The following is a 12,390-nucleotide window of genomic DNA, read 5'->3' as shown; positions in this document are numbered from 1 at the left end:
AAAAAAAAAAAAAAAAAAAAAAAAAAAAAAAAAAAAAAAAAAAAAAAAAACATGAATGCATTTGATGTGTTCTATTTTATATTGTTTTGGTTTAATACGGTGAACGATTGATCTCTCCTCGAGTCATCGACCAAAGATGTTCTTGAAAAGCCCTTAAAGCGGACAACCCAAACCCTTTATTTTAATCGGGAACGTGAGCACCAAAGCTCAATAATCAATACATTATCAATGTCAAATGTTCGAATCTCTATTCCGACCGCCACGAAAACAGTGATTTGGCTCACGACTTTAGCTAGCCAATCAATGGAATCGAAATTTGCTTTTCTCATTCTACAAATTTGATAATCGACCAACAATACAAACCCTAGAATTCCCAAACCCTAAAATTCACGATCGTAGACAAATACATGTAACCTACTATATAGGAGATTCGAACTTTGACCTCTTGGTCGATAATATATATCTATATTAATTAAGTTGTACTCCATGCGTTAAATAAATAGTATATATACATTTATTCTCACAAATTTAAATAATTTTATATATAGAATTAAGGAAAAGAAAAAGAATTTATAATTGTTACCAACCATAGTGTAGGCCCTAAAATTAATTAAAAAAATTCACAAAAAATACAAGTTAGAGATGAACCCTAGCTAGGAATCTTCAACCCCAAGTCCTTATATTTACCCTAACTTTCTCTTCTCTTCTCCACACTCAAAAACACACCACAAAATTCAGCTCTTCACAAAACATCATCATCATGGCCACTTCCCATGTTTCTGTTACAAAAACCCTCACTGTCTTTCCCAAAACCTTAAACTCTCCAAAACTCTTGGAGCTCTCAAACTTAGACAGGCAGTGTCCCTTGCACGTGTACCTTATTTTCTTCTACAAGCCATCTTCTAGCTCATCACTTGACTCGATCTTCACCAACCTGAAAATAGGGTTAGAAGAAACGCTATCAGTCTGGTCTCCGGCGGCCGGTCGGTTGGAGCCGAACCCCGCCAACGGTAAGCTGAATCTCCGGTGCAACAACCGTGGTGCAATTCTTGTTCAATCGTTCACCAATATCGAGATTTCAGAACTTGGAGATCTCTCGAATTACAATGAGTTCTTTGAGAAGTTGGTTTATAAACCTGTTTTGAATGGGAATTTCTCTGAGTTCCCTTTGGTTGTGGCTCAGGTGAGAGGTTTGTCTTTATAAAAAACAAAAGGGTTTTGGTTTTTTGTCAGAAAAAAGTGTTTTTTTGTTGAAAATTTTGCTTAATTTCATGAAAAAGTGAAAGGGAAAGAAAGGATTTTTATTGATTGGGACAAAGAAACAGAACATGTAAAAGGTTAGGGTTTAAGACAGCAGCTATGTCGAGGCTTTTTAGGGCAAAGAGACAAGCTTTGGATTAGACAATAATGAACACATTCTCACAGTCTGTAAAGACAATTATTTTTGTTCCTTCTTTCAAGATCTCCATAGATATGATCATATGATTCAAACCCAGTTGGCTTGAGATGAAAACAAGACAACTTACGTTGTTCGAAACAAGGTTTAATTACATGTTTGGTCGTTTGAATATTGTGTTTATTTAGCCCCTCGAGAGCAAAGTTAAAATTTTTATTCCTGATTGATGATATATGTCTTACCTAGCTAAACTATATATACTACCACCCTACCCTATCCTCAACAGGCAACTAGTCGTCCTACAGCTACTAGAAAAGGAACGGGAGTGATCTTGAATAGCAATCTTAAAGAATCTCCATAAAAATAGCACTAGATCGAGCATCGTTGATTTTGTAGCTGGTCAAAATCTTGGCTAATTGATCGAAGTAGGTAGTTTCAATAGACTCATAGATCCCGAAACAAATAGGACGGGTCGGCCCAAATTGACAAATTTCAATTATAACCCTAAAATTGTTAAGGTTTTTGAATTGGGGTCGGGAAAATTTAAGTTCGTTAAAGTATAGAGACTAAATAAACCGAAGAAGTTGTTGTTTTTGTTTATTTTAATGATGTTTTAAAAAGCAGGTGACAAGGTTTGGGTGTGGAGGATACTCCATAGGAACAGGAATAAGCCATTCATTGTTTGATGGACCAGCTGCGTACGAGTTCCTAAGTGCATGGGCGGCAAAGTCAGCCATTTTCAAGGACAAGAAGGAGCCATATGGGGTTGAGTTGCACACGCCAGTGCATGAGAGAGGGAGGCTTTTGATGGATTACGACGCGAAACGGAGCTCGGAGAAGAGGGCGATGCCGGTGTCGGTGTCGGGGGCGGTAGCGATCGATCATTTGTATCGGTTGATAATGCAAAGCGTGACGGGGAAGGAGGAAATGGGGAAAAAAGAATATGTTTATAGAACGTTTAGATTGAGTAGAGGAATGATCGAGAGATTGAAGAAGAACGCTATGGGAGAAAATGGTGGCTTTGCTTGTTCATCCTTCGATGTTATTGCTGCTCATCTATGGAAGGTACTAAACTTACATTTTTTTTTTTTTAATGAGTATAATATCTACTAAGGGTTAAGAGTTTAGGGTATCAGAGCCAGACACTAGGAAACTAAGCATTCTATATAAAAGGTGTGGAAACCTCTCCATAGCATACGTGTTATAAAACCGTGAGGCTGACGGTGATATGTAACGGGTCAAAGCTGACAAGTAGTTGTTACAGTTATTTCCTATATAAATATGGGTTTGACTTTTTTTTAAAAAAAAAACATTCAATCTTGGTCTTTAAATTTGGTTGAGACATATTATTGTCTGTTACAGGCAAGAACTAAGGCTATGTCTGTGAGCAATGAAAAGATGGTGTGCTTACAATTTGCAGTGAACGCCAGGAACAAACTGATGCCTCCTCTACCTAAAGGCTTCAGCGGCAATGCCTTCGTGCTCGCTTCGGTCGCCTTAACCGCAAGACAATTGGAGGACGAAAGCTACAAAACAATAGTCGAGATGATACGAAACGCCAAGTCTCGAGTCGACAACGACTACATCAATGCATACAAACAAGGCCTCGAAGGCCCTCAGGCTTCCCTTCCTCCACTCAAGGAGCTCACTGTTGTATCGGATTGGACCCGAATGCCATTCCACAAGATCGAGTTCTTACATGGACAAGCTCTCTATGCATCTCCTTTAAAGCCACCGATCCTCGACGTCGCTTACTTTCTGCAGAGCCCCCTAGATAGTCAAGCAATCGATGTTCGGGTCCCTTTGCTGGAAGGGACTCTTGAGGCTTTCTCCTCCTACTTCTTGACCGGCATGCAATGAGGCTTTAAAGTTACCCTTCTTTTGCAGGGTTGCTTTGTTTTAGGGTATCCCTCTAGTAAGGTTCTAAGTTTGAATAGCATAAGGGTTTGTTCATTACTGAGCAAATGGTCAAATAGTGTACTAAGAAGAATAATATGATATCTTCGTAGAATAAGAGAGGCGACAAGCTTTTGTGGTACGGTACAGTCAATGGACAGTCCGATGGGCGTTGTTATAATTTTCATCTAATCTAAAATAATATCGTTCCAAAGTCAATAGAAACATAGGCAATCACGTGTAGTGTAGTTGTAATAGCCCAAGCTCACCGCTAGTAGATATTGTCATCTTTGGGCTTTCCCTTTCGGGCTTCCCTTCATGGTCCCCTCAAGATTTTTAAAACGTATATGCTAGGGAGATGTTTCCACACCCTTATAAAGAATAATTCGTTCTTCTTCCAAATCGATATGAGATCTTACAGTCCACCCCCTTCAGGACCCAGCGTCCTCACTGGTACTTGTTCCTCTCTCCAATCGATGTAGAATCTCACAATCCACCCTTCTTCCGGGCCCAGCGTCCTCACTGGCACACTACCCAGTGTCTTGTTCTAATACCATTGTAACAACCCAAGCCCACCGCTGGTAGACATTGTCTTCTTTGGACTTTCCCTTTCGGGCTTCTCCTAAGGTTTTTAAGACGTGTTTGCTAGGGAGAGGTTTCCACACCCCTATAAAGAATGTTTCGTTCTCCTCTCCAACCATTGTGGGATTTCACAATCCACCCATATCTTTTACCGGTGGACTTGGGCTATTACAAATGGTATCTGAGCCTGACACTGGACAGTGTGCCAGCTAGGACACTGAGCTCAAAAGGGGGTGGATTGTGAGATCCCACATCGGCTAGAGAGGGGAACGAAGAATTTTTTATCAGGGTGTGAAAACCTCTTCCTAGTAGACGCGTTTTAAAATCTTGAGGGGAAGCCCAGAAGGGAAAGCCCAAAAGGGACAATATTTGCTACCGGTGGACTTGGGCTGTTACAAATGGTATCAGAGTCTGACACCGAACAGTGTGCTTGTTAGGACGCTGAGCCCCAAAAGGGAGTGGATTGTGAGATCCTACGTCGATTAGAGAGGGGAACGGAGAATTCTTTATAAGGGTGTGGTAACCTCTCCCTAGTAGACGCGTTTTAAAACCTTGAGGGAAAGCCCATAAAGAAAACTCTAAAGAAGACAATATCTGCTAGCGGTGGACTTGGGCCATTACAATTAACTTGGTCGCTAACTTGCCCTACTCACAATTTCGATACTATACCCTCCCCGAGTAAGTGCCATTTAACCGAGGCTTATTGGTTTCGAGTGAACTTTTTGGTTTCAAATGGGAAAGGATACACTCTTTCTCCATTAACAAGACAAAAAAGAAAAGATGTTACCTGTTTCATCATTGCACATGCTATGTCTTCCAAGGAACCACAGTTACTTGAACAAAATCTAGCTTGCATTTTTTGCTGATGATCATACAAAAGTCCTTGTTTCAACATGATCGATGTCTCGATAGATGATTTCTTGAATTGATCGTGATCCACCATTGCACGATCGAGATCATTTGCTCGACTAGGCATGTTAAAATCCTTGCTTCTAGAGAAGATTGTGTTCTGATTTTCGAAACGCTTTGGTAACGTCTCTGCAGCACCATTCACTGGTATGAATGAATTTGATGAGCTACAGGCCACGGTCGTGTCGTAATAGGCGTCCTCTAGATCATTCCAATCTTGAACAGGAACCTTTGTGATTACTCGATCATATCGATTGCTATTCGTGGCTGCTTGACGTTGAGTATCTGTTCTTGAATCATGGGATTGAGTAGATATTGAAGAAATGTCAGAAACACAATTTCCTATATGCAAGAGCATCCTAGATGAACGATCAGCCTTCGACCAATCGTCACCCGTGCATCGAATACTATCTACCGAAGGACGTGAACTTTCCAAGCTTCCAGATACTACAGAAATGGAAGGTTGATGCTGGATTTCTGAAATCAAGGGGTCATTACTCACACTGTTCTCTGATCAAAAGCACGAGAGAGATTGTCCACGGTGCCGTGCTTAACGTGTTGTACTTGATCAAGTCCTGATGACTCTGGCATTCCCTGGAACATATTCGCACTGCGGGGTCTGGGCTGAAATGTAGACTCCAGTGGAACGGTTCCTGGGGAAGAAAGGCCATTCATGCCCATACAAGCAGGAGTATTCAATCGACCGAGCATCCCGGTGGTCGGGATAGATCTATGAGCAGTGTTGGGAAACGGTGGAGGTCCAGTGAAGGAACGGAAATTCCCGATACCGTTAAGAGAACCAATTCTCGTATACGAAGGGTCGGCGCTGCTCAATGCAGCCACCATGTTAGCTTGTTGGTTTGCTACGCAGCTGATTCTCCTGAGATAAAGCCTATATTTCTGCAATCCATAGAGCTAACGTTGGTTAGGCTTCTAAAACTAATGACTGAGTGCAATGATGAATAACAAGACTATTTACCTGAAGATGACTAGCAACGTTTTCTCTTGTGAGCTTTTCAACGTTCATCAAGTCCAAAATCTTTTTGGGCACTGCCTCTGCATAGCAAAAAGAGATGGATAGTGAAAGAACTACTAGGGAAAGAAATTCACGTAACTATAGAATGATTAGAAGCGTCGACTCGAGAAATCTTTTGTAACCGCTCAAACCCACCGCTAGTAGATACTGTTGTCTTTGAGCTTTTCCTTCAAGGGCTTCTGCTCAAGGTTGGAGAGGTTTTCACACCCTTATAAGGAATGCTTCGTTCCCCTCTTCAACCAGTGTGGGATCTCTCTTCAACCGATGTGGGATCTCACAATTCACCCTCCTGGGGCTTAGCGTCCTCACTGGCACACCGCTCGGTGTTTGGCTCTGATACCATTTGTAACATCCCAAGCCCACCGCTAGCAGATACTGTCCTCTTTAGCTTTTCTCTTTAAGGGTTTCCGGTCAAGGTTTTAAAACGCATATGTTAGGGAGAGGTTTCCACACTCTTATAAGAAATGTTTTGTTTCCCTCTCCAATCAATGTGGGATCTCACAATCCACCCCCCTTGGGAGCCCAGCGTCCTCACTGACAAATCACTCAGTGTCTGGCTCTGATACCATTTTTAATAGCCCAAGTCCACCGCTAGCAGATATTGGCCTCTTTGAAGGGCTTCCCCCTCTTTGAAGGGCTTCCCCTCAAGGTTTTATAACGCTTCTGTTAGGGAGAGGTTTCCACACCCTTATAAAGAATGTTTTGTTCCCCTCTTCAATCGATATGGGATCTCACAATCCATCCCCCTTGGGAGCCCAGCGTCCTCACCGGAAAATCGCTCAGTGTCTGGCTATGATACCATTGGTAATAGCCAGTCTACCACTAGCAGATATTGGCCTCTTTGGGTTTTCTTTTTAAGGGCTTCCCCTCAAGGTTTTATAACGCTTCTGTTAGGGAGAGGTTTTCACACCCTTATAAGGAATGTTTCGTTCCCCTCTCCAACCGACATGGGATCTCACAATCCACTCCACTTGAGAACCAGCGTCCTCGTTGGTACATCGCTCGGTATCTGGCTTTAATACTATTTGTAACAGTCCAAGCTCACCGCTAGTAGATATTGTCTTCACTGGGCTTTCCCTTCAAGGACTTCCCTTCAAGGTTTTAAAACATGTTTGTTAGGGAGAGGTTTCTATACCTTTATAAGGAATGCTCAGTTCCCCTTTCCAACTTACGTGGGATCTCACAATCCACCCCCTTGGGTCCCAGTGTCCTCCACTGGCACACCGCCCAATGTTTGAGTTTGATACCATTTGTAACAGTCAAACCCACCGCTAGTAGATATTGTCCTCTTTGGGCTTTTCCTTTAAGAACTTCCCCTCCAGATTTTAAAACGTGTCTGTTAGGGAGAAGTTTCCACACCCTTATAAGGAATGCTTCGTTCTCCTATTTATTACAAATGAAGAACCCTTTTCAACCCGAGAGAGAGAGCGAGAAAGGATGAAGTACCTACTATCTATGCCCAACTGGTTAACAGCATTTACGAACTTCCTATGCAGCTCAACAGACCGAACAACACGAGGCTTCTTCTGGGTCGATGAGTCATCGTCCTCTTGCCCGTTACAATCCTGGTCATCATCCTCATCATAGTTTTGATCTTTCCTTTTCTTCTTAAACTTCCCACTTGGATCAGCTACTTCACCATTCTCAGAATCAAGCTTGGCCTGATTGATAGAATTCATCTGATCCTTTGGATCAAATTTCTTTCTCCTGATAACATGCTGCCAAATGTTCTTTAGCTCCTCAATGCGAACAGGTTTCAGCAAGTAATCACATGCTCCATGAGTAATCCCTTTCATCACAAGCTTGGGATCTCCATTTGCAGACAGCACTAAGAACACATTGACAGATCAAAATGAAACAAAGAGCAGATTAACATTCAGTAGTTTCACCCTAAATTTGATATAAAATCAAGAATAAAAGTGCAAAATAGGCCACTTTTAGTACGAGAACTGCATACAAGTAAATAAGAGCTACCGCTAGTAGATATTGTTCGCTTCGGCCTATTACGTAGTGTCGTGAACCTCACGGTTTTCAAACACGTCTACTAGGGAGAGGTTTCCACACCATTATAAGAAATGCTTTGTTCCCTTCTCCAACTGATGTGAGATCTCATAATCCACCCCTCTTGAGGGGCCAGCATCCTTGCTGGCATAACGCCCGGCTCTGATACTATTTGTAACAACTCAAGCCCACCACTAGCAGATATTGTCCGCTTTTGCCTGTTACGTATCGTCGTCAGCCTTACGGTTTTCAAATGCGTCTACTAAGGAAAGGTTTCCACGCACTTATAAGAAATGCTTCATTTTCCTCTCCAACCGACTTGGGATCTCACAATTCACACTCCTTGGAGGCCTAGCGTCCTCGCTGGCACACCATTTGGTGTTTGTCTCTGATACCATTTGTAACAACTCAAGTCCACCACTAGCTGATATTGTCCGCTTTGGCTCGTTACGTATCGCCGTCAATCTCACAGTTTTAAAACGCGTCTACTAAGGAGAGGATTTCACGCCCTTATAAGAAATGCTACGTTCCTCTCTCCAACCGATGTGGGATCTCACAATCCACCCCCTTCGGGGCCAGCGTTCTCGCTGCCACACCACTCGGTGTCTGGCTTTGATACCATTTGAATAGCTCAAGCCCACTGTTAGCAGATATTGTCCACTCTGGTCCGTTACGTATCGTCATCAGCCTCATGGTTTTAAAACGCGTCTACTAAAGAGAGGTTTTCACGCCCTTATAAGAAATGCTACGTTCCCCTTTCCAACCGATGTGGGATCTCACAATCCACCTCTTGGGGCCAGCATCCTCGCTAGCACACAGCCCGGTGTCTGGCTCTAATACCATTTATAACAGCTCAAACTCACCGCTAGCAGATATTGTCCATTTGGCCCGTTAGGTATCGCCATTAGTCTCACGGTTTTAAAACGCATCTGGTAGGGAGATGTTTCTACACCCTTATAAATAATGTTTCGTTCCCCTCTCCAACCGATGTGAGATCTAATCAACTTTAAAAAATTCAAATTTTCAGTAAAAAACTTCAAGGCATAATGCAGTTTAAGCTTACTAATAACAGGAAGGTCCATCTCCAGCCCCACAAGCTCAAGCAGCTTAAATCCATCCATGTCAGGCATGTGGACATCACTGGTAACCACATCAAACTTGTTCTTGTTTTCTCTCAATAACTTGAGTGCCATAATAGCCTGATTGGTCGTAGTGACTGCAACATCCAATGAACACAATTAAATTACATTTGATTTGATCAGAGATAACATTGGTTCTTTTGTAAACCGATGCCTGAGCTAAGGCTCCCATGTCCCGCCGACCCTTCGAAAAAATGTCGTCAAACGGTTCATAGGGAGTTAGAAGCAAGCGATTCAAAATGAATCATTCAACAAATAGTCCAACCAAGGAAAAGAACCAGAAATACTGAAAAGTTAGCATACCAGACGAAATGAACTTTAGATGCGTTGAAATTCTTCATGCTACCAATTCATAACTAACTAAACTGTAACGTTCAAAGTCCACAGCTAACAAATATTATTCGCTTTGACCTGTTATCTATCATCGTCAACCTTACGGTTTTAAAACGTGTCTACTAGGGAGAGGTTTTCACACCTTTATAAGGAATGTTTCATTCCCTTTTCCAACCGACATGGGATCTTACAGTCCAACCCCTTAGGGCCCTAGCGTCCACGTTGCCACACTGCTTAGTGTCTAGCTCTGATACCATTTGTAATAGTCCAATCCCAACGCTAGTAGATATGGTCTATTTTGGCCCGTTACGTATCACCGTTAGCCTCACGGTTTAAAACGCATCTACTAGGGAAAGGTTTCCACACCCTTATAAGGAATGCTTCGTTCCCCTTTCCAACCAATGTGGGATCTCACAATTCACCCTCTTTGAGAACCCAGCGTCCTGCCACGCTACATTGCCCCACTGCTGGCACTGCCCCACTGCCCAGTATCTAGATTTGTTACCATTTATAACCGTCCAAACTCATCCCTAGCAAATATTATCCGTTTTGGCCCGTTACGTATCGCCGTCAGTCTCATAATTTTAAAACACGTCTACTAGTGATAGATTTTCATTCCTTTGTTTCCCATCCCAACCAACGTCTGAACTAATTATAGAATTTAAGAGCAACACATAAAACGAAATCAAACCATAAGATGTTATATTTAGAATGTATTGGAATAGGAAGGGAATCAAACTTCCAAATTAAAACTCAATCAATTCAACAGTTCAAATAGATTTGACAACCCAAGTAACTGAGAAAGAGCTCACAATCTTCACAAACAGAACAGAATCCACAACCCACAAACCACAAACATTAAACAGCCAATTACCATGATAGTGGCACCGGCGAAGCAGAGTCTCCAAGATCAAAAGACAAGTGGGGTCGTCGTCGACGGCGAGAACACGCATTCCAACCGGAAATTGGTCATTTGGGTCATCAACTCTTGGCTCAACCGTCATGGTTTCAGCTTCCGACCGACAAGAACTTCGATTTGGGGAAGGAATTGAGCTGTTTTGAGTGATGAAATAATGAGGAAATGAGGGACGTGAAATAGAGAGAAAGCTGCGGAAGCAGAGGGAGTCTCTGTAGACTTTGCTGAAAATGGAATTTCGTTTCTGCGATTTGTAATTCCGGCGCGTGTCTTGTACGCGCTTTTGACCAGGGGTTGACCCGACAAAACATACATTTTTTTTTCATTAAAATTGTTTTGTTTTTTGTTTTTGTTTTTTTACATTTTTTATTATTATTTGGCTAAATAACCTCAAAACAAAACAGTGTAAAAATAAGACCAGAACATGAACCAAACCGAGTTTAAAATAAAACCGGTCTACAATTTGTAATTGCGGCGCGTGTCATTTACGTGCTTTTTGACCAGGGGTTGACCCGGCAAAACATCCTAATTTTTACTTTTTTTTTAATTAAAATTGCTTAGTAAAATGTTTTGTTTTCTTGTTTTCTTGTTTTTTTTTTTTTTTTTACATTTATTATTATTATTTTCCTAAATAACCTAAAAAATAAGCACATAACATGAGCCGAACCGAGCTTGAAAAAAAAACCGGTCTACAAATGGGCATTTCATTTGTAGATTCGGAACAAGGATAACGTACAAGATTCCCGGGGGCTGAGATCAAGTGTGGACAGGAGCACAGCAAAGCTTTGTTAAAGACACGTGTGAAGGCGCATGGCCGTTGATGTGGATGCAGTTAACTAGAAAACAAAATAAATTAGTTAACTAATTAATTAAGGTGTTAACAGCTTTAACTTTTATGAAGTGGAAAAGGGAGCTTTTGAGTAAATTTTAAGTGGAAAATGATGTTGGAAAACCCAACTCAAGTGTGCGTTTGACTCTCTTCGACCTAAGAACTTTTTGTTTCATTAACTCGATAAACAAAATTGACCCTTTTACATAGTAATCGATAAAACGTACGATATCTCTTAGAGTTGAATTCTTCGATATCACAAATCAGCTCTATTGGATCAGTAGATTTTTTGGTATAATTTCTAATGTATATAGACGTGACAAGCTTCATATACTGTGAAAAGAAATCGCGTTTGAAGCACATGGTAAGCTCTTATTATATGGATATGCTAACTCGAGCGTAAATAAGAATTAATACAAGGACCGAAAAGAAAAAAAAAGTGTATGAAAACCAAGTTGATAGGGACTAAAAGGAAAAACAATATAATTTGAAGGGCTAAAAAATAATAATTATAAAGTTTGCATGGCAAAACACAAATGAGGAAGAAAAAGAGGAAAATGGAGCACTTTTCTTTTCCTCTACTCCCTTCCAAATTAATATATATATATATATTAAATTTATTTTTAAAATATTTTTATTTTTTAAACTATAATATTATTTTCATAATTAATCTTTAAAATTAAAAAGTTATTAAAATATTAAAAAAAATCAATGCCGATGTCCTATTCACTATGACGTCAATATCTTATTTAATATTCTAATAAATTTATAGATAATTTTGAAATTTTTATAAAAACTAGGGTTAATATCATAATTTTCAAAAGAATATGGATATTTTTTTAAAATAAAGAAAAAGATTTATATGGATGTTAAATATAATACTTTTAGAACATTAAATTTAAATATATAAAAATAAAAATATAGAAAGTCTAAATTGAAAATTTAAACCTCTAACTTTTTTTATTATTAATTATTTTAGTATTAAATATCGATGACCATGAAAACATACTATTAATAAAAATTTATTAAATTAAATTAAATTTGGAAATCTAATCATTTTTTTGCTAAAAAGAGAATAAAAAAATTGCAACGTGTTTATTCAAATGAAAATAAAACAAAAAATATATATAATTTCAATTATATATCCATCCAAATATTTAGGCCCAATGTTAAGCCCAGGCCCAATGTTTGCTTATTGAAAACGATTGTCCGTGTTTGTAGGCCCATGGGCCGACCAAAGGACCATGGGCCCAAGATCGACAGTACTGCCTCTGGCCCGTCGTGGAATAAATTTTATCATAGGGACGACAAGACTTATATTTTATTTCCAAAAAAAAAAAAAAAAAAAAAAAA

The 12,390-nt window shown here is 40.1% G+C and overlaps 2 protein-coding genes across 2 annotated transcripts; one reads left to right on the top strand and one right to left on the bottom strand.

Moving 5' to 3' along the window:
- Positions 1-607: 607 nt before the first annotated feature.
- LOC111480377 (brassinosteroid-related acyltransferase 1) lies at positions 608-3,593 on the top strand. The gene is made up of 3 exons (XM_023125374.1): positions 608-1,183; positions 2,021-2,461; positions 2,759-3,593. Exons 1-3 carry the CDS (start codon positions 761-763, stop codon positions 3,254-3,256), a joined length of 1,362 nt encoding a protein of 453 aa, XP_022981142.1. The 5' UTR covers positions 608-760; the 3' UTR covers positions 3,257-3,593.
- A 1,684-nt stretch (positions 3,594-5,277) lies between these two features.
- LOC111480378 (two-component response regulator ORR22-like) lies at positions 5,278-10,427 on the bottom strand. The gene is made up of 5 exons (XM_023125375.1): positions 10,167-10,427; positions 8,884-9,036; positions 7,270-7,647; positions 5,763-5,839; positions 5,278-5,683 (listed from the first exon to the last, which is right to left on the bottom strand). Exons 1-5 carry the CDS (start codon positions 10,294-10,296, stop codon positions 5,282-5,284), a joined length of 1,140 nt encoding a protein of 379 aa, XP_022981143.1. The 5' UTR covers positions 10,297-10,427; the 3' UTR covers positions 5,278-5,281.
- Positions 10,428-12,390: the final 1,963 nt, after the last annotated feature.

This window comes from Cucurbita maxima, unplaced genomic scaffold (assembly GCF_002738345.1).
Source record: "Cucurbita maxima cultivar Rimu unplaced genomic scaffold, Cmax_1.0 Cma_Scf00006, whole genome shotgun sequence".
Lineage (NCBI taxonomy): Eukaryota > Viridiplantae > Streptophyta > Magnoliopsida > Cucurbitales > Cucurbitaceae > Cucurbita > Cucurbita maxima.
This window is presented reverse-complemented; position numbering and strand designations above follow the sequence as displayed.

Excerpts from the sequence above, each read along its gene's own strand:
- LOC111480378 (XM_023125375.1), bottom strand. The coding sequence starts at position 10,296 with ATGACGGTTGAGCCAAGAGTTGATGACCCAAATGACCAATTTCCGGTT. Across the intron at positions 5,840-7,269 it reads TAACCAGTTGGGCATAGATA|AGGCAGTGCCCAAAAAGATT; the intron begins GTAGGTACTTCA and ends TTTGCTATGCAG. Across the intron at positions 5,684-5,762 it reads ACGTTGCTAGTCATCTTCAG|AAATATAGGCTTTATCTCAG; the intron begins GTAAATAGTCTT and ends TATGGATTGCAG.
- LOC111480377 (XM_023125374.1), top strand. The coding sequence starts at position 761 with ATGGCCACTTCCCATGTTTCTGTTACAAAAACCCTCACTGTCTTTCCC. Across the intron at positions 1,184-2,020 it reads TCCCTTTGGTTGTGGCTCAG|GTGACAAGGTTTGGGTGTGG; the intron begins GTGAGAGGTTTG and ends TTTAAAAAGCAG. Across the intron at positions 2,462-2,758 it reads TTGCTGCTCATCTATGGAAG|GCAAGAACTAAGGCTATGTC; the intron begins GTACTAAACTTA and ends TGTCTGTTACAG.